The sequence below is a fragment of the Girardinichthys multiradiatus genome, chromosome 20, assembly GCF_021462225.1.
Source record: "Girardinichthys multiradiatus isolate DD_20200921_A chromosome 20, DD_fGirMul_XY1, whole genome shotgun sequence".
In the NCBI taxonomy this organism is placed as follows: Eukaryota; Metazoa; Chordata; class Actinopteri; order Cyprinodontiformes; family Goodeidae; genus Girardinichthys; species Girardinichthys multiradiatus.
In genome coordinates, this window is record NC_061812.1 from 28,013,383 (window position 1) to 28,028,731 (window position 15,349).

Sequence of the window (15,349 nt, forward strand, 5' to 3'; positions counted from 1 at the left end):
AATGAGTAAACAAACTGAAAAAGTTAGCAAATATTAGGCATTGTTTCTCTGTAGTAAAGATTTTGAGAGGAACAGTGAAGTAAAATAACATTGCTTCTACTGAAGTGGGAATTACAGCTGCCAAATAATGGACTAAGTGATGAATCATCTTCTCTCACAGCACATTTCAGATTTGAGAAGTGATGATGAGATTGAAATTACATCAGGAGGAGCACAAAGCCATTATTTAGCCACCTTTGATGCCACAGAGTTCTTACAATACTGCTTGAGCTGTGGTTTGTTTTCATTCCATTTAACTCCTTCCTACTTCACACATAGCCAAGAGTCATACTAAAACATCCATCCTTATTAGAAGCATTTGCTCATCTGCATTCACAAACATATGAGCTTTATTGACATCCCATTCATAATCCGTCGGGTTTAATTCGATATCGGCCTACTCTTTGCAGTTATAACAGCTTCACCTTTTTAGCAAGGTTTCCACAAGGCTTAGGTCTGTTTATCTGAATTTTTGACAATTGTTCCAGGAGCACATTTGTGAGGTAAGATATTGATGTTGGACGAGAAGGCCTGGCCTACACTGTCAGCTCTAATTCGTCCCAAAGGTGTTTTATCAGGTTGAGGTCAGAACTCTGTGCAGGCCAGTCAATTTCCCCCACACCAAGCTCACTCATCCATGTCTTTATGGATCTGGCTTTATACACACCTGTGCAGTTATGTGGGAACAGAAAGGGACCATCCCCAAACTGTTCCTACAAAATGGCAGGGTAAGGTTATCCAAAATGTTTTGGTACACTGAAGCATTAAGTTCTTTCACCGAAAAACAGCCCTTATCATAATTCCCTTTGCACCACACTTTACACTTGATGTAATGCAGTCATGCAAGTACTGTTCTCCTGGCAACAGTCAAACCCAGACTCACCATTTGGATTGCCGGACAGGGCATGAATCTTCACTCCAGAGAACATGTCTCCACTGTTCTGAGTCCAGTGACGTGTTTTACACAACAGTATTCGAATCTTTGTATTACACTTCTGATCCTTAGGTGTTTGGATTTTTGGGTTTCATCAGTGCCTCTGTTTTCTTCATTTCCTTGTTGTTTATGTTCTCTAAGATTTTGCTATTTTAGTTCATTCCTTTGTTTATTAGTTTTTGAGATCATTTGTGTGTTCTTTGTACATTTAAAATTACCTCTGTGAGATATCCTATAGTATTTTTGTGTATCTCTGGTCAGCTGCTGTTTTAATTAGTCTCCTTCCCTCAGCTGTCTGCTTTCACTCTATTTCAGCTGCTCCACTTATACCCTGACTGCCTCACACCTACATCCAATGTCTTTCTCCACATCTCCCTCAGTATATAAGGTCTTTTGCTCACACTGTCGACCGCTGGATCCTTCCGTTAACATCCCCCATCTTTCCTGTTCCTTTCCCCTCGTTGTGTCTGTGACTCCACCGTGTTCCTCACCCTGTTCTCCTTGTGCTCCTGTAAGTTTTCTGTCCACATTTAATACATTTCGTTATGTTCATCCAACACCTGTCTGCGCCTGGGTCCAATCCACAACCACACAACATGGCAGCTTGGTGATGTAGGGTTGGGATGCAGCTGCTTGACCACTGAAACCCACTCCGCACTCCGCTAATCTAGTTGGAGGTCTGTAGCTTTTGACTTTGCAGAACGTTGGTGACCTTTGTACACGTTATGCTTCAGCATCCACTGACCCCACGTGGTCTGCCACTTTGTGGTTGAGTTGCTGTCGTTCTCAGTCGCTTTCGCTTTGTTATAATACCACAAACAGTTGACTGTGGGATATTTAGTAGAGAGGAAATGGCACAGTGGATTTCTTGCACAGGTAACTTCCTATCACAGTACCACACTGGAGTTCACTGGGCCCCTGAGACTGACCTGCTCTTTCACAAACAGTTGTAGAGAGCAGTCTGCAGGCCCAGGGGATGGATTTTATAGACCTATATCAGCAATGTCAAACTTCAATCCTCGAGGGCCAGTGTCCTGCAACTTTTAGATGTATGTCCAACACACCAGAATAAAATGACTACATTTCCTCCTCAGTATGCAGTCAAGTTCTCCAGAGTCCCGCTAATTACCTAATTATTTGATTTAGGTGTGTTGAAGCAGAGACGCATCTAAAAGTTGCAGAATACCGGCCCTCGATGACTGGAGTTTGACACCTGTGACCTATGGCTGTTGAAGTGACTCACACCTGAATGATTTGGAGCTGAGAATACTTTTGGCAGTAGGAAATTAATAATGCTTTTTTTAAATTCAGAAATATTTGACAAAAAGACCTAAAAACTGGCTTGAATGTGACTTATTGCAGCTTTTCTTTCAACAAGGGCTAACTTGCTGCTCTTTAAAAAAAAAAGCCGTATTACTGGTTGTCATGTTGACAGATTCTGCTACATCAGCTGTAGTTCTCTTTAACGATTGGGATATCATTTTAATAACCTAACCCGACTCTATACTTCTAAACAACTTCATCACTGTTCTGTGTACTGTGTCCATTGATCTTCATGATGCTGTTTGTTCACTAATGCTCTCACAGAACAGTTGGATTTATACTGAGGTGAAATTACACACAGGTGGACTCTATTTACTAACTAGATGATTTCTGAAGGAAGGTGGCGGTACTGGTAGCTAAGCCTGCCATATTTGTTCAGATTTGCGTGTTAAAAAAACACTAAGTCTTAGTTTTTTCACTACTTTGTGTTAGTCTATCACAAAACCAGGATTTAAGAATAATGATGAAAGAATATCTGCCAAAGCCAGCTTTTTCCATTGATTTGTTGCTTACTTTCTTTGTCCACATCTCTATTGTTGGGGATTTTGGTTAACTCTAATCAGTAGAAAGAACCCAGACCAGGCTGCAGCTACACAGCCCAATGAAAAGCAAATTGCAATACAGTGGGTGTTGATGTGTGTTTATTGGAAGCAGCATTAATAAGGTCAGCATTTATTTACCTGATTGTGCTTTGACAGTGTATGACCCTGTTGTCAGTATACCAGTTTTCTTGGAGAAGCACGGTGGGTACTGACTAAAAGTCTACCAGCCACTGAAATTCTTCCACTGGTCTATTTTTTTTAATTTAACTCATCGAGTCTTTAGTTCCTGTCATATTTATAGCCCTTTACCTCTTTTTGTGTTATAACAGGGGGAGAGAGGTCCAATTGGTCCTGCAATGGTGGGTCCTCGTGGTATCCCAGGAATCCCAGGCGAGCAAGGAGAGCCGGTTAGTATTGCCCCCCTCTATCTTGTTGTATACTTTGCAGGAACCACTATACTAAAAAGAGCTGTGATGTCCTGCTAAAGTTTATGTTCTGCAGAATCACTTTTTTTTTTGCTTTGATGGTATTTTGACCAAAAGCTGGTTACATAAAATGACATCCAGATTCTAAAATTGTTGCATTTCATTTGCTCTTGAAGAGCTTAAGCTCAGCTCGTTTAATATTTGGATGTGACTGTGTAAATACTTTCAGTGCAAGTCACTGTTGCTGATTTAACCTTCCTGTTGGGATGTTGATTTTGTTCAAATGGGGCACCTGGCCCCAGTCTAATAAATCATTTACCTTGAAAGTCTGTCTGAGGGTCCTACATCTCCTAATACCCGTCCACATTGCAGGGAGACATGGGACCAGATGGTGCCAAGGGAGACAGAGGAGAGCCAGGCATGACGGTCAGTGTGGCATCATTACCACAGGGTTCAGTGTGAAGACAGGAAATGACACACAGACACACATCCACAGAGTTTTTACTGAGCTAGTTTATAATACACTTTCTGTCTGTCTGTCTGCTTTTTCTTTTAAATTCAGGAGGATGAGGTCAGAGAATATGTTCGCACTGAGATGAAACAGCACTGTGGTGAGTCTTTCAGCTTACGCTGCAAATTTAAAACAATGTTGTTCTTAAGCTGAACTTGAAATTTGATAACAGAGCATGAGTCAAAGCAGTGCTGCATTTCTTAAAACTAATCTGTGCTGTTTCCTCTCTTTCTGATTCCTTCGGTCTGTTTGACTGATCCCCTCAGCATGTGGAGGTGAGTTAGTCATCCAACAGCAGCAAGTAAGACAAAAACGGCAATGATTAACTGCACCACTGTAAAAAACTATTTATAGATTTCTTGTATAGATTTGTTGATTTATTTTGTTTTGGCTTTTTTTTTCACACATAAATGGTTCAAATTGTCAAACAAATTTTAATATCTGAGAAATATATCCAGAGTAAATGCAAAATTCAGCAATGATTCCTTTATTGAGAGGAAAAAATATCCAAACCAACCAAGCCTGACATAGAAATGCAATTGCTCCTTACCTAAAAAAGATGTGCCACCCTTGGCAGCAACAACTATCAATTATTTGATATCGCTGTGAAGCAATTATTCCCCAGTCTTCTTTTCAATTTTATTTTGCCAAATGGGAGGGTTTTCAGCCTTATTTAGGTCATGCCACAAAATTTCTATCAGATTAAAGTCTGGACTTTGACTAGGCCACTCCAAAAGTCAGCCAGGACACACACCTTCCTAAAAATTCCTGACTATTTTGTGAGAAACCACAGAATATTTTCCCCAGTTTTGTATTGTTTAATCATGAACACTGACTGACTGCAGGCACGTGAGGAGATAACAATGTTGTTCTGGGTTCTTTTCTGACATCCTGACATGATGAGTCTTTGAACCGCTCTTGGAGTAATTGTGGTACGCAGTTCTCTCCGAGGAAGGTTCAGCACTGTTTTATGTTTTCTCTATATGTAGAGAATGGTTTTCACTGTGGTTTGCAGTTGTCCTAAAGCCTTAAAAATGGCCTTGTAACCCTTTCCAGACTGTCCGATCTCAAAGACTTTGCTACTCTTGTCTTTTTTTTTAAGATTGGGGTATGAAGTGTTGCTTTTTGAGATCTTATTGTCTACATCATGTTGTCTGACAGGCTCTATTTTAGGTATTTCTTCATTGTACAAGTCTGGTAATCAAGCCTGGGTGTTGCTAGTAAAACTAAACTGCCCAGAACAATGTGGTTAATCATAGGTAATTTATGATTTAACATGATTTACTTTTTCACATAGGGCCAGTTTGGTTTGGATACATTTTTTTCCTTAATAAATGAAATCATAATTTGAAGGTGCTTTTTATATTTCCTCAAGTGAAAAATGGATTTGATGATCATGAAATATGAAAAAAACAAAAATACAAATACATTTTGCAGCACTGTATAAACTCATTTGATATTAGTCTGCAGTTATTTAGACTTGTTAAAAATGGAGTGTATGTTGCATATTTTTTTAACTAAGTTACTCTACAGACTTGGCCCCATGCAGGTGTCATTTTGGGTCATGTTAAATATCAACATCAAATTAAACTTGTGCATGTGTTAAAGTGAATAAATAAAATGCAAATTAGCAAAAACCTCCCAAATAATTGTCCTTACTCACATTCAAGCTAATATGTTTGTTGTGTGAGTTGTTAATGAGTGCAGGACAACACCGATGTTATGAAACAGCATGAGATAAGTGATGCTGATGTAGGCAGAGAAAGCAGCCAAAGGCAGTTTTTCCTCATGTTTAATTTATGTGTTATTTTTCAAAAAGAATATTTTATGCTTCACAATTAACAACCTAACAAAGATTTTAGTAATTAGTTCACTGTGATGGTCCAACTTATATGACACAAGTCATTATAGCTGTGACTTAAGTCTTTAAAGGATTACAGCTAGTTCTGGCAAGACCGTTCCATGTTGATCAGTCCTGAGAAAGACTGGTGAAACCATTTCATCTATTGTTTGTGTCAGATTGGTGCGGTGACATTTCGTGGTGCTTTGGGGATTGTTCATGGGTCATGTGTATGAATGAAATGCAACGGGACTTGAAAGTTTATATTCTCTTTGGATTTTTCTGCATTTTTGCATGAATGTGGTTTAAAACTAAACTTTCACAGAAAGTGAAAGAAAAATAGAAAACGTTTCAAGGAAAAGTGACAGAAACACCACATATATTTTTGTCATGGTGGATATTTGAACCTTTTGGGGTACGCGTGATCTACATGTGCAGAAATACCAGTAAATGAATTATAAGCCATAATGGCACGCATAATGGTGCTGGTTCTCCTGACTCAGGTTGTTTACTTCAGCTCTTGCAACAAGATTTATTTTGGGTTAAGGTCAGAACTTTATCTTGGCCAAAGCAACAAATGAAATGTGTCCATCTCCTTTTAAACCACAGGTAGAAGTTGCAAGTGACAAGAAAGCATTATAACGTAGAGGCAGTAAATCAGGCCCAAACCATGACACTATCGCCATCGTGTCTTAACAGATAGGATAAGGGTTTTATGATGGAATGCACCATTTTTCCTGCTACTCATGTGACATCTCAAATTTAACCACAGCTTTATATTTAGTCTCAACATACAAAAAATGTTTTTTCTCAAAAAATGTTTCATTTCTTCTCACATTTGGCAGATAATGGAGAAACCTGTTTTTTGTTTTCTCGTACTCGCACCCATACTTGTCGTCTTCCGCTTTATCCGGGACCGGGTCGCAGGCGCAGCAGACTCAGCAGACTCAGCAGAGACGCCCAGACGTCCCTCTCCCCAGACACCTCCTCCAGTTCCTCCAGGGGGAGCCCAAGGCGTTCCCAGGCTAGCCAAGAGACATAGTCCCTCCAGCGTGTCCTGGGCCGTCCCCTGGGCCTCCTCCCGGTGGGACGTGCCTGGAACACCTCCCGAGGAAGGCGTCCAGGAGGCATCCGGTATAGATGCCCGAGCCACCTCAACTGGCTCCTCTCGATGTGGAGGAGCAGCGGCTCTACTCCGAGCTCCTCCCGGATGGCCGAGCTCCTCACCCTATCTCTAAGGGAGTGCCCGGCCACCCTACGGAGGAAGCTCATTTCAGCCGCTTGTATCCGGGATCTCGTTCTTTCGGTCATGACCCAAAGTTCATGGCCATAGGTGAGGGTAGGAACGTAGACCGACCAGTAAATTGAGAGCTTTGCTTTTCGGCTCAGCTCTCTCTTTACCACAACGGACCGGCACAGCGCCCCCATTACTGCGGCAGCTGCACCGATCCGTCTGTCGATCTCCCGCTCCATTTTTCCCTCACTCGTGAACAAGACCCCGAGATACTTAAACTCCTCCCCTTGAGGCAGGAACTCCCCTCCAACCTGAAGAGGACAAGCCACCCTTTTCCGGTTGAGTACCATGGCCTCGGACTTGGAGGAGCTGATCTTCATCCCAGCCGCTTCACACTCGACTGCGAACCGCCACAGCGCATGCTGTAGGTCTTGGCCAGATGGGGCCAGCAGGACCACGTCATCTGCAAAAAGAAGAGACGAAATCCTCTGGTCCCCAAACCAGACTCCCTCCGGCCCTTGGCTGCGTCTAGAAATCCTGTCCATAAAAGTTATGAACAGGACCGGTGACAAAGGGCAGCCCTGCCAGAGTCCAACATGCACCGGGAACAGGTCCGACTTAGTGCCAGCAATGCGGAACAAACTCCTGCTCCGCTTGTACAGAGACCGGATGGCCCCTAGTAAAGGTCCGCCGATTCCATACTCCTGGAGCCCCCCCCCCCCCCCACAGGGCATCATGAGGGACACAGTCGAATGCTTTCTCCAGGTCCACAAAACACATGTGAACCGGTTGGGCAAAACGTTTGTTTTCTCATTTTATTTATTCCTTCAGAAAGGCATTAGCCAGCATTTTTGCTCTATTCAGTTTTCTTTAGCATTAATCAAAATCTGCCCAATAATACTGTTCAGTTTTGATAAGAGACCCTCAAATAGCTATGATTTTAACTTTATATCAGCTAAAACCATGTTTTCAATAGGGTTTCTGTATTTATTTCCGGGGCCTATGAAAATGCGAGGATAATTGCAGTCCTAATTATGCAAAAATAAGAAAAAAATGTAAAGGGTACATGAACTTTCAAGCATCAATGCTGCCAAAATGTTCTGTCTTCCTTCTTTTTTCCTCATTTTGCTTTTCCATATGTCATTTTCCTTCCTCTTGTGTCACCTCCCTGGTCGCTCTCACTCTCTCAATCATCTTTTTGCTCCTTTGGCCCATGTTTGCTCTCCCTCCTCTCCGGCTCTCTCAGGTTCAGGCCCAGACACTCGGTCCCAGCCCGCACTCAGGGCTCGACCTACAACAGAGCAAGAACTGGTACTGAATGGTGAGAAGGGTGAGTGTTTGTTCCACAGCTCTGCAGCTGACTTCAGTCTGTTTGTCTCTTTGTTCGTCCTTAACAAACATAAAACTGGTGGCGTAACACATGGAGACCTCTGAGCATTGGGTGGTTTTCTGAGCAAGAAAACAGAGGACTCCATTTTTCACCTAAAGACACAGAATGTATTTGTGACGTTATATGAAGACAAATGCAGCAGTAGGGTTTATCGTCTGTACTGATTTTACAGTTTCAACAGAACAATGTCAGAACCTCCTCTTTTTTATTGACTAAAACAAATTTTTAATGAAATGTGTAAATAAAGCTACTGAAAAAATTAATAAAAGCAGCTCCAAAATTCATGTTACCAACATATCAAACTCTTCACTTGCTCTAAAGCAGTGATGACAACAATGAAAGCCTCCAGTCTTCCCTGGAATCATCTTGTTAACCTTTCCAGCATCACTTTGATAGTTTGATCCTTTCATTTAGTTTGAAAGCCTCCTACAGGTTTACCAAGTTGTTCTTCCCTAGACAGTTGTAGCTGCACCTAACTGTCTTTCTTTGTTTCTTTGACCTTTAACATAAAACTCTGGAACTTCTTCACTAAATACATTCAGTTCAAAGAGTATAGTGTTTCAGTGAGAATTTAAGACAAAGCTACATACCATTCAGGACTTATTGTTGCAAACAGACTGCACTACTTGGCTAGAATGACCTGCCTTGAAATATAAATTACAAATAGATATTAAAAACCAAACTCAAAGTTTACGGTACATGAAAGTACCACAGTTTATCATGGCTACGATAGCTGTGAAGCATTATGGTTATAACAAGTAGGCAAATGCTTGTCTAAGTTTTGTTTCATCTTTGTTGGAGATTGTTTGTGGGATAAAGTATTGAGACTCTATTAGGAGTCTGAAAACAGGCTCAGCCATGGAAACCGTGAAAGCTCAAAACAGACTGTTGGCACTGAAGTCATCATTACTCTTCACTCTGTCTGAGGGCTGGAGAGTTTCAGAGTCAGATGAAGGATTTTGATCAGTGTGATGCCACTTCTGTGTCAGGGCGGGAGCTGCGTGTGGTGGTAAACACCAATGACCCCGAGTACGAGCACGTCTACTCCATCGAGGCCCTGGATGACCCCATGGATGACCTGCTCTACTTCTCCACAGAGTCAGTCAATCACACTGAAGGTATTCTATGTTTCATAAAGTTTGTAACTTATATACTTCGTTTTATGAGTCAAGTTTAAATTAATGCCTAATTAATCCAATTTGAGACAGTTCAGCATCTCATCCTAAATGTCTGCATTTCTGCAGCAGCACAGCTTTAATCACCCTGTGTCTGACATTCAGTTTGTCTTATGATAATGTTTCTCTTAATCCTTATACAGGTCCTTCTCAAAATATTAGCATATTGTGATAAAGTTCATTATTTTCCATAATGTAATGATGAAAATGTAACATTCATATATTTTAGATTTATTGCACACTAACTGAAATATTTCAGGTCTTTTATTGTCTTAATACGGATGATTTTGGCATACAGCTCATGAAAACCCAACATTCCTATCTCACAAAATTAGCATATTTCATCCGACCAATAAAAGAAAAGTGTTTTTAATACAAAAAACGTCAACCTTCAAATAATCATGTACAGTTATGCACTCAATACTTGGTCGGGAATCCTTTTGCAGAAATGACTGCTTCAATGCGGCGTGGCATGGAGGCAATCAGCCTGTGGCACTGCTGAGGTCTTATGGAGGCCCAGGATGCTTCGATAGCGGCCTTTAGCTCATCCAGAGTGTTGGGTCTTCAGTCTCTCAACGTTCTCTTCACAATATCCCACAGATTCTCTATGGGGTTCAGGTCAGGAGAGTTGGCAGGCCAATTGAGCACAGTGATACCATGGTCAGTAAACCATTTACCAGTGGTTTTGGCACTGTGAGCAGGTGCCAGGTCGTGCTGAAAAATGAAATCTTCATCTCCATAAAGCTTTTCAGCAGATGGAAGCATGAAGTGCTCCAAAATCTCCTGATAGCTAGCTGCATTGACCCTGCCCTTGATAAAACACAGTGGACCAACACCAGCAGCTGACACGGCACCCCAGACCATCACTGACTGTGGGTACTTGACACTGGACTTCTGGCATTTTGGCATTTCCTTCTCCCCAGTCTTCCTCCAGACTCTGGCACCTTGATTTCCGAATGACATGCAGAATTTGCTTTCATCCGAAAAAAGTACTTTGGACCACTGAGCAACAGTCCAGTGCTGCTTCTCTGTAGCCCAGGTCAGGCGCTTCTGCCGCTGTTTCTGGTTCAAAAGTGGCTTGACCTGGGGAATGCGGCACCTGTAGCCCATTTCCTGCACACGCCTGTGCACGGTGGCTCTGGATGTTTCTACTCCAGACTCAGTCCACTGCTTCCGCAGGTCCCCCAAGGTCTGGAATCGGCCCTTCTCCACAATCTTCCTCAGGGTCCGGTCACCTCTTCTCGTTGTGCAGCGTTTTCTGCCACACTTTTTCCTTCCCACAGACTTCCCACTGAGGTGCCTTGATACAGCACTCTGGGAACAGCCTATTCGTTCAGAAATTTCTTTCTGTGTCTTACCCTCTTGCTTGAGGGTGTCAATAGTGGCCTTCTGGACAGCAGTCAGGTCGGCAGTCTTACCCATGATTGGGGTTTTGAGTGATGAACCAGGCTGGGAGTTTTAAAGGCCTCAGGAATCTTTTGCAGGTGTTTAGAGTTAACTCGTTGATTCAGATGATTAGGTTCATAGCTCGTTTAGAGACCCTTTTAATGATATGCTAATTTTGTGAGATAGGAATTTTGGGTTTTCATGAGCTGTATGCCAAAATCATCCGTATTAAGACAATAAAAGACCTGAAATATTTCAGTTAGTGTGCAATGAATCTAAAATATATGAATGTTAAATTTTCATCATGACATTATGGAAAATAATGAACTTTATCACAATATGCTAATATTTTGAGAAGGACCTGTAATCAGTGAAATGTAACAGGTCTCGTTTGCTGTCTTTGTGAATATTTTGCTGTCTCTGTAAATATTCCCTGTTTCTGTGTCCATTGCCAGGCCAGGCCAAAGCTGATCCCAAAAAATTAAGCAGCCCTGCTGGTACTCAGAAAACAGCTGACCATTTGAAAAAAGTTCCACCGCAGATTGGAGACAAGTCCAGATTAATCAGGCCCAAGAGGACTGTACAAAAGGAAGGTAAATCAGTTTGTATAATTTTTTATTGTGGAGACAAATTCCAGGTTAATTCTGCCATTGTGCTCGTCTGATGTTTGGTTCTCTCTTTATATTTATATCAAGTAATTGGTTTCCCTGCATGCATCCAGGTAGAAAAAGACAGCAAGTAGCTTTGCAAAGAACTCATGTAACTATCTGCCTGCTTGCTTCTCTCAACTTATTTTATTTCACTGCTTCTCTGCCTTTTCTCTTTTATCAGCAGTGTGCTTATCCCTCGTTCTGTTTGTGTTCATGCATGAACTCTTCTTACATGGGTGTGTGCTCTGCAGGTTCGACAGAAATGTGTCTGCTGCCCATTGATGAGGGCAGCTGTCAGAGGTACACTCTGCGCTGGTACTTCAACAGCCAGGTTCGAGCCTGCAGGCCTTTCATCTATAGCGGCTGCGAAGGAAACGACAACCGCTTCCTTCACTTGGAGGAGTGTGAGGAGACCTGCCTCAGGGAGACTGAAGGTACAGGAAGGAACGCACAACATGTTTTTAGATGAATATTAAGGGTTAGGATCTAATCAGGGCATTGTTTTGCAGATCTTGAACCCATACAGACGGCACGGTGATTGTGGCTATCTTCTCTCCCACAAGAATATTTTTATAGCTCATTATGTTTCAAATGTCTGTAGTTTTTGTCTATTTATTACTTCATAAAATTCTGACGGACTGTTTTCAAAGGCCACATAACTTCCAAGTTTGTTTTGCAAAACAAAATTAAAAATACATATTGTTTTTCAGTTTAATAACAAATCCTTATTTATCATTCTGGCAATGAAAGGGTGTCTTTGTTTATTTTTAAGACTTCAAGGCTTCAGAATTAGCTCTCTAAATTAAACCTTCCTAGAGCTTTGAGGTATTTTAGTACCTTCAGTTCAGTTAACGTTCTTCACCGGCAGTAAGAGTAATAGGTGCAAATTAAGCATGGACAGGGGCAAGCAACTCGACTCATCTTACTGTGTAGCAACATGCAAAAACAAGTCCATTATAGTTCATTATTAGAGGTTGTTCAGAGTCCTTTACAATGAATGTGTCAACATAAGAGCTTATGAGTTCTGGCCAAATTAATCTTAACACATAAATATTGTTAATTACTCCCATGTTAATCATGAAATCGCATTTAAAGAAAATACCCATTTCAAGACAGAGCTGATGAAAAGAAGCGTGGAAAAGTTTAGGCAGTAGATTGATTTTTTTTCTCCCCCAATGTTGCACCTGCAATTCTTATCTGTTCTGCTTCCAATTGTACCTAATTTTGTTAAATAAGTACATTTTTGTTTTGTTAGTTCAGTTTTCTGTTGATTTGTGGAACTTAACAGGCCAAAATATTCCAAGTAATTTTAAGTTGTTTGATTTTTTTTTTTTCTTGAAATTTGATATTAAACCATATTTCCATCATGTTCTAATCCTCATTTGGACCTGTGGATTTTGTCCTTTGTGGCCCTATCATTGGTTCACCTAATGTTTCTTGCAGAAGTAATCCTACTTCTTGAACTTTTCCACATTTTGTCATGTTAAACCAAAACCTTTTATGTATTCTATTAGGATTTTAGGTGATAAACTGACACAAAGTAGTGCATAAAGTGGAAAGAAAATGAGAAATTGTTTTAATTTTTTTTATCAGTTAAAATCTGAAAAGGGTTCCATGCACAATTTGTACAACTTCCCTTCAGTACAATCTGGAGACTGATTTTTCTGCTCATTCCTCCTTCCAATTTAGCTTAAGCTCAGCCACATCGAATTCAGAACGTCTATTTTTTTTTTTTATCTATCCATAAATACTTAATTGAATTTGAGTCTGGATAAAGTCTTGTCCATTCTAACACAGAAAGATGCTCTGGCTGGATGTATAAGTTTTTCTGCTGCATTAGGCTCTGCCCCAGTCTCAAGTCATTAGTTGTCCTACCAACAGATTCTCCTGCCTGAGCTGACAATCTCTGCAGCTCCTCCAGAGTTACAGTTTGCCTCTCGCCTGCTTCTCTGAATAATGCTTGTCCAGTTTGTCAGTTTAGGTGGTAGGTTTAAAGTTGTGGCCAACTGTTTTTATTTTGGGAAGATGGATGATGGACACTGTTTTGTTAAATGTTCAAAGCCTTTGGTGCTCTTTTATAACCTAATCCTGTAGCCATGTTAATCATCTCCACAACTTAATCCCGGACCTGTCTGCTGTGGTCCTTGGTCTTTCCTGATGCTATTTGTTCACCAGTTTTCAAACAAACGTCTGAGGCTTTCACAGCGCAGCTGTATTTAAACTGAGATTAAATTGCACACAGGTGGACTATGAGTAAAGGGGACACCACACTTTTCAGATTTTAATTTAGAAAGACAAAATACTTTTAAGTTTGCGGTTGTACTGTGGCAAAATGTAAAAAAGTTCAGTCTGTATAAATAAATCTGCAAAGCATTGTCTAAAGCCAAGGAATGACCCGATCAGAGAGTTGATTTTTCTGAAATGACCAGACAAAATATTCAGTATAACTTGACTCAATTTGGAGATATTATGAATTTGTGGAGTAATCAGGTGTAACTTTCTAGCTTTGTTCTCTACTTTTAGACATTTATAGATGAATAAAATGGTTCATTTATTTTTTTAGAATAAAAATTTGTAACTGAAGTTAGGAAAATATATCTCACAATTTTAATGGTTGTTTTTAACAAGAAATTGTTTTGTTTATAAAAAGTTTGACAAATGGCTAAAAGTACTGTTGTGTTTAACTCCTCCCAAGATAACTGAAATGTTAAGTGCTTTTATGCCTTGTTATTTTTATCACTTTTATCTTAGAACTGGACTAACTAAAAGCAAAGTTATTTTGGTGAATTTCCTAATAGCTTGTGTAACATCCCAATATTATTCAGAAACAAAACGCCCATTTAACTTTGAGAGCTGCAGCTGCAAGCACCATCTAAGTGCTCTTTCTGTAAATTTTCTAGTTCTGCTCAGTTTACTTTCACAATAGTATTCTACTTTGAGTTTTATGCAGTTTTTTATTATGTTTCTGATTTGATACGTAGGTGAAACCTGAGAAAACTAGGGTCTAATTTCCTTTTAGCCTTAACCATCTAGACCAGGTTTGGAGATCTTGTGTGCATCGTTTCATTTGTTTTCTTTACATCATAAAGGATTAATAAGGACCTTATAAGGACCTTATAGGATTTCCCAGGGACCTTCATATGGGGTTTGTTATCTGCTGTACAATGTTTATAAGTTTTCCAGGCAGGATCTTCAGATGCATAAAAATCTAAATTAAACCAGAAATACCGGAAATATAATAATTTTGGTATAGTTTTAGCATCTGTTTTAAAAATGAAGAATCAAGCACAATAATTTGTTGTATATAATGTTGTGTTCATTATTTTGGGGAAAAGTTGTCTATTTTCATGACTGCATGTTTACCTGCCAGAGAAAAGGTGCTATTTTTAAAAGGTATTTTTTATACTGTGTTGAAGGTGTACGCTTGTGTTTTTGTGGTAAAAATCTGTGTCGGTGTTTACTATGCATTTCTAATAAAGCAAATGTTTCAGTGATATTGCTGTCGGCTCTGTTAATCCTCTGTTTGACGTTTTGGAAACAGGCTTGTTCACACAATTAACAAATCATTACTTTCGGAGACTGATTGTTTGAAACCGAAATCTGATGAAACGGAAATAATTACTAGATAATTTCTCAGTGGAGGATTTGAGGAGGAAAGAAATTACAAGTGTGTGAGGGTAGGAGTGTGACTTATTAGTCATAATTTCATCAGCAGATTTTATTAATGAGAAGATTTTACGCCTGTCGGCCACGACTCCTCCTCTTGTGTTTGTCTTTGCTCTCTGCCCTCCCCTGATTTCCCTTGGTTCGTGACACACTCACTCGGTATCAGCTTCATCTGACTTCATCAGACCTCATTCAACTTTATCAACTCTACCTCAGCCTGAATTTATTTCTTAT

The 15,349-nt window shown here is 40.3% G+C and overlaps 1 protein-coding gene across 1 annotated transcript in view; it reads left to right on the forward strand.

The window, feature by feature from the left end:
- The window catches only part of col7a1 (collagen, type VII, alpha 1), a 95,588-nt gene extending 80,645 nt beyond the window's left edge, over window positions 1-14,943 (forward strand). Inside the window, exons 110-118 of the mRNA XM_047346446.1 lie at window positions 3,168-3,245; window positions 3,636-3,689; window positions 3,826-3,874; window positions 4,041-4,049; window positions 8,095-8,178; window positions 9,228-9,356; window positions 11,255-11,392; window positions 11,701-11,883; window positions 11,959-14,943. Coding sequence (XP_047202402.1) covers window positions 3,168-3,245; window positions 3,636-3,689; window positions 3,826-3,874; window positions 4,041-4,049; window positions 8,095-8,178; window positions 9,228-9,356; window positions 11,255-11,392; window positions 11,701-11,883; window positions 11,959-11,987 — 753 coding nt within the window. The 3' untranslated portion in view covers window positions 11,988-14,943. The remainder of the gene's footprint in view (window positions 1-3,167; window positions 3,246-3,635; window positions 3,690-3,825; window positions 3,875-4,040; window positions 4,050-8,094; window positions 8,179-9,227; window positions 9,357-11,254; window positions 11,393-11,700; window positions 11,884-11,958) is intronic.
- Window positions 14,944-15,349: the final 406 nt, after the last annotated feature.